The following is a 5,522-nucleotide window of genomic DNA, read 5'->3' on the forward strand; positions in this document are numbered from 1 at the left end:
CTGCTAGACAGTGTTAGATTGTTTAGTTGAATTCAAACACCTTAGTATTTAGATGCCAATAGAATAGTCACCTCTGACAGGACAAAAAAGGAAAAAAGGATACAAAGGAAAGATATATATTTTGTTTATATATTTTGTATTTATATATACAAAATAGGATAAATTTACAGCTACTTTCACTTAATTCAAAGAGAAAAAAGAGGTGTACTAACAGTGTTTGGATAGAATATCCTGTCTGCTTCTTGTACTATGGATAACCACTAAGAAGATAATGTACAGTGTATTGACAATCAAAACTGTCGTGTTAATCAGCTGTGAAACTGTCTCATTCATATTTATTTCTCAATTAAAAAAAACACCTGACTCTGGGCGGGTGATTTGGACCTCTGGGCTCCCCGGCCCACTACCATAATAAATGTTACATTCTAACTCCTTGGTGCAAAGTCTTCCATTTGGATTCATACTGATTTTTGTGCTACAGGGGGTCTGGGAATGTTTTGTTTTGTTTTGTTTTTTGTATTTTAGAGAAGGGCCTACAGGGTGTTCAGGGTCTCACTACTAGATCGGTTTTGTTGTTGTTTTACCGGGGATTGAACTCAGGTCATTGCTTGCCAAGGAAGCACTTATTCCACCGAGCCATCTCCCCGGCCCCTTCACTACTAGATCGGACTCGTAGTGATCCACCTGTTTACAGCCTTTCAAGAACCGGGATTACACCCAGTCTCAATTGCCCTCTCAGCGCGACCCCGGGGGCGGGGGCCAGCAGGGCAGGCCCAGGGATCGAACCCCTGGTCCGCGCTTCTGTTTGCAGGTGCTTCAATCCACTGAGCTATTTGGCCAGCTGTAGATGGATTTGTTAACCATAACTCTTTTAAATGTGCTGCCTACAACTGTAATCCCAGGCGCAAGGAGCATCAAAAGTTTGAGGACATCCTGGAAATTTACCGAGACACGGTCAATAAGTTAAAAAAAATGATAATAATAATGACAACATTATTTTGTGATGTGGTTTAGTGTAAAGCACTTGGTCAAGACGGGAAGACCTTTGTGTTACAAATACATACAGCATTCCTCATCTATGCTATGCGGTTAGGGACTAATACCAAAACTGCACATGCCGGATGGGAAACCGGGAGAGATTACCAAATCAACCACGATTTTTGTTCCTGCCAATCCGCGCAGAGACTTATGGGAAAGGTAGTCTAACAACTGATGCCGACTCAACAACCGGAAATAGCCCTCCGCTCTTTTCCTGCACCTATTTAGTTCCGCCAGTTGCTGACACCTTACCGGACGTTCCGGGTCTAACCCTGTCCTACAGCTACTTTATTGGCCAAGGGGTTGACCGCTAAGGCCCCGACGGTTGGCGGGAGGGCGAGAGACCACCCCGAATACTGAGGCTTCCTTGGTGTGGGGGGATTACGGGAGGTGTGGGTGGCAGGCCCTCCGGTGCGTGGCTGAGGGCCGACCAGAGCTGGGCTGGGCAGCGGCGTGAGCGCGGGGTCCGCGAGTGCCCTGCGGGAGAGGGCCCCTCGGCTGTGCGTCCCTGACCGCTTGCTCACGGGCGGCTGGTGCTCCGGGTGTCCAGAGCGTGGTGGCTGCAGGAGCTGCGAGGGAGACGGCGCGGTGGCGAGGCCCGCGCAGGCGGCGTCTGCAGACCTTCGCGGGGCGGCTCTGCCCCTCAGCGAGCTGCGGCTTCCCGCATCGCTGTGACGTCCCTGCCGCCTGGGAGCCGAGGGGATGACAGCCTGCGACCCTGAAGGCCAGCCGTGAGCTTGATGGATCCTGAACAGCCAGCAGATTAGAAGAGCCGCACTCGGGGTGTGCCTGTGCTGGACCTGCGGGCCAGCAACTTGAGGCGGAGTGGCTCAGGAGGATGCGGGTGGCTCCAGCCAATAGGCTTGTGGCCCGGAGGGAGGGCTGCGCTCCCCCTGAAGAGTTCCAGTGTGGGGCGGGTGAATCCTGCGCCGGCGCGGCTCCCTTGGTCTCCAGTTTGAGTTTTCCTGCACAGACCCGCACGTGCAGCTTCCAGCAGACTTGCGGCGCTTCAACTTTGGACTTGCGCTGTTCTATGGATTCCTTCTTGGACTGAATAGCTACTGGGTTCTGTGGCTCTCTAGCGCTTAGGCGGCCACCACTGTGGACTCCCCCACTTCTGACACTGTAAGCCTACACAGTAAATGTCCTTACGCTGTTACGTAATACTTTCTGTTGATTCTGTTCCTGAAGAGAACCCTGAAACGCAGTCCTAAGGATGCCCCCAGTTTCCCAGAGAAATGATTGTGTGTGTGGATGGAGTCTTGGGATGTGGCAGTTGTTACCTGTGAGCTTCTTAGTGTCTCTTGAGCAAGTGACATTTCTGTTTAGTGCTCTGTGTAGCCTAACAGTATTGCTGTTTGAGTTTAAAGAAGTGTTTCATAAAACCTAGCTTCCAGCGTGAGAGAGTTCTACAAGGGAAATCCTAGGCGTCTTGAAGGTGTGGTGTGGGAAATTCCGTGACCCTGCGCGGACCTTTTGCAGTGCACTCTGCTAGTACCCCTTTCTTCCATTCTCCCTTGTTTCTGGAGTGTTCGATTCTTGAAGTATGAACAGACTTGATGTCTTAGGGCAATGTCTTTATGTTATTGAAAGGATTAGCTAAAGTAGTTCTGCTTTGTTAGAAGATGCAAAATATCTTGACCCGAGATATGTGAATATCAGATGCTTCAGACTTTTTGGTAGTGTTACCCATTTTGCACATTGAAAAGAAGGGTTTGCTTATTTTGAGATAATTTGGGTGACATAGGAGTCAGCTTCACAGGAACATTGTTTTCAGATTTGGTCACCTTTTTTTTTTTTTTTTTTAGGTGGCTCAGTCACCAAGTATCACACCTGACAGGCAACAGTTGAACCACTGAAGTATAATACTCAGCCTAGAATGTTTTAAAATATCCGTGTCCCAGACATACCTGTCCCTTTTGACCCACAGTACTTGCTGTGCATTATGTGACCTGAAAGGTTTGGTAGCAGATGTATTTCCTACTTAATGTTGGTAATCTGCTCTTAAAAGTTAGAAATTTTTCAGGAAAACAGCAGTAGCCTGCTTTACATTTACTTGAAAAGGGAAATTATACTGTTTCATACCAATAAAATGTAAAAAAAAAATTGCATGTTCACATGTAAGGAACAGATTTTTGGTGGATTAATAAGAACCTTACTGTTTTCGTTTTTTTTTTTTTTTGCGGAACCAGGGATTGAACTCAGATCCTTGCATTTGCCAGTCAAGCGCTTATCCTGCTGAGCCATCTCCCCGGCCCCAACTGGTCTGTCTTTAATGTTTATTGTTCTTTAGGTATTTTAAAGGTTGTTTTTGTGTATTTGGCATATTTGGAAACTTTATCCCCACTTCCCAATGTTATAAAATTGAATTCTAAGTCTGTAAGGACTAAACACAGCAGCCTCGGCTATGTAACACATACACAAAAATTTCTTGGTTTAAGAGAAGAAATCATCTCATTTGATTTTTCAGCTGGAGTTACGGGGAAATTCCTGAGCTGGTGATACCTGGGCCGACAGAGGAGCCTTCAGTTGCCTCATCCTTGCCTGAGGGTGGCTGCTTCCACGTGATTTCATGCCCTCAAGTGCTGGTGCTCGCCCTTAGGGAGCCCCATGTCTGGAGTGCAGTGGCCCCCGGTTTCTCATGAGCTGACTGTGTGCAGGATGACAAGTGCCAGTGAGCCAATTCCTTTCAAGCCTAGGTTTGCATCAGGTTCAATGATGTCCTCCTGACGAAATCCAGTCAATGGCAAAGCCCAGGGTCCCCTCCTTGGGGACTGTTAGAGGGTGTGGGTACACGGAGGTGCTTCATGGGGGAAGCAGTGCTGAAACTGCAGAGGTGTACACTAAATACATTGTTCTCTGTGTGAGCTCCTGCTGCTCCAGCGTGTCTGTGAACTCTGTATAGTCCAACCTAGCCTTGAACTTGGAATGTGATCTTCCTGCCTCAGTCTCTCAATTCCATACAAGTGAGACTGTGCCACCCTACCTGGCTTGTGTTGCTCTTTCTTGTGTAAAAGACTATGCTTTTACAAAGGTTGGGGTTTTTTTGTTTGTTTTTTATCTTTTTCAGCTAATATGTGAAGTGTTTTGAAGAGGATGGTCTAAGACCTTAGTTGCCTGTTCTCGCATGACTTTCCCACATTTGTCTTCTCAGCTATCCATCCAGACTAGTCTGTATATTTCCAAGAGGGACAGAACATGAGGAAATCTCTGGTGAGTTGCTTGTTTATTCCTAACCTGTTTTCTATTGTATTTTAACAGCTTTATGGCATCCGTAAATTAAAATGGAATTATATGGGCTGGCCAGATAGCTCAGCGGATTAAAGCCCCTGCTTAGGGAGATGCAGGGACCTGGTTCCATCCCTGGTGGGTGTACCGCACCGTCCCTGCCTTCAGGCATGCTGAGACAGCGATTGAGACTGGCCATGGGAGCACGCGCCTGTAATCCCAGCGCTTGGGAGGCTGAAAACAGTAGGATCAGTACGAGTTTGATCTGTGTAGTGAGACCCTGTAGACCCTGTACTAAATACTTTTTTAAAAATGGAATTATAGAAATGTTTAAAACTCAGCTCGGGCCAGTGAGATGGCTCAGTGGAATGAGCGTTTGCCTGGCAAGTGCAGGGGCCTGAGTTCAATCCCCAGTTCCACAAAAGAAAAAAAAAAAGGCAAGAATAAATTCCCAGAGCCAAAAAAGTAAAAACTAAAATAAAACTCAGCTCTAGGAAAATGATCATAAGTAAGACAGAATTGGCACAAGATAAATACTTGAGAGATGAGTGCTGCATACAGATTTGTCTCTGGCCTTTCTGATGCCATGGTACATGACAGACATTTGGCACCTGATTTGGATGGAACCTTTGAAGAGAGCCTGGTGACTATCTGTCATGGCATGTAATGACTGCACCAAGGGCCAAAATATCACCAGTGGCTGCATAGAGGATGTAGTAAAATGTTTTCAGCACTATTTTAGGAATAAACACTTCTAGGATTTCTTAGTGTAAACAGTTACCTGGCACTAAAGGAAAATTCTCAATCAGGTTTTTCTGGAGTTGCTGGAAAGGCAGCTTTTGCAAGGTGGGAATTGATTCGTGGTGAAGGCTCAGGCGTCTGGAGGATTGAGCTGACCATGGCCATCCAGGGACTGACTGGACCTGTGTCTTAGTGCCCAGCCCGTGCACACATGCAGCACACACCTCAGACTGGACAGAGTGAGGTTTCCTGGCAAATGTTCCCGCCGCTCACTTGCACTTTAACCCACTCAGTGTTGTCTTGGTTCAGTTTTTCATAAGTTCATTAATAATTTGCAAGTGTTCTATTCCTGGGATTTCTTCATTAGTTACTGTGCATCCTTTCTTGTGACGTTTTCTTTGTTTTTTTTCCATAATTTTATTGATAAACAAATAGCAATGAGACAGTTTCAAATCAAATCGGTAGGACAGTTTCAATAATTAACACACTGCATACATTCTTTTATTTATTTATTT

The 5,522-nt window shown here is 46.3% G+C and overlaps 1 protein-coding gene across 1 annotated transcript in view; it reads left to right on the forward strand.

Moving 5' to 3' along the window:
* Window positions 1–1,462: 1,462 nt before the first annotated feature.
* Window positions 1,463–5,522, forward strand: part of LOC105742073 (zinc finger protein 883-like) — a 39,228-nt gene continuing 35,168 nt past the window's right edge. Inside the window, exons 1-2 of the mRNA XM_023714303.1 lie at window positions 1,463–1,491; window positions 4,109–4,251. Of these exons, the coding sequence (XP_023570071.1) occupies window positions 4,237–4,251 (15 nt within the window). The 5' untranslated portion in view covers window positions 1,463–1,491; window positions 4,109–4,236. The remainder of the gene's footprint in view (window positions 1,492–4,108; window positions 4,252–5,522) is intronic.

The sequence above is a fragment of the Octodon degus genome, unplaced genomic scaffold (assembly GCF_000260255.1).
Source record: "Octodon degus isolate 3935 unplaced genomic scaffold, OctDeg1.0 scaffold00035, whole genome shotgun sequence".
NCBI classification, from domain to species: Eukaryota; Metazoa; Chordata; class Mammalia; order Rodentia; family Octodontidae; genus Octodon; species Octodon degus.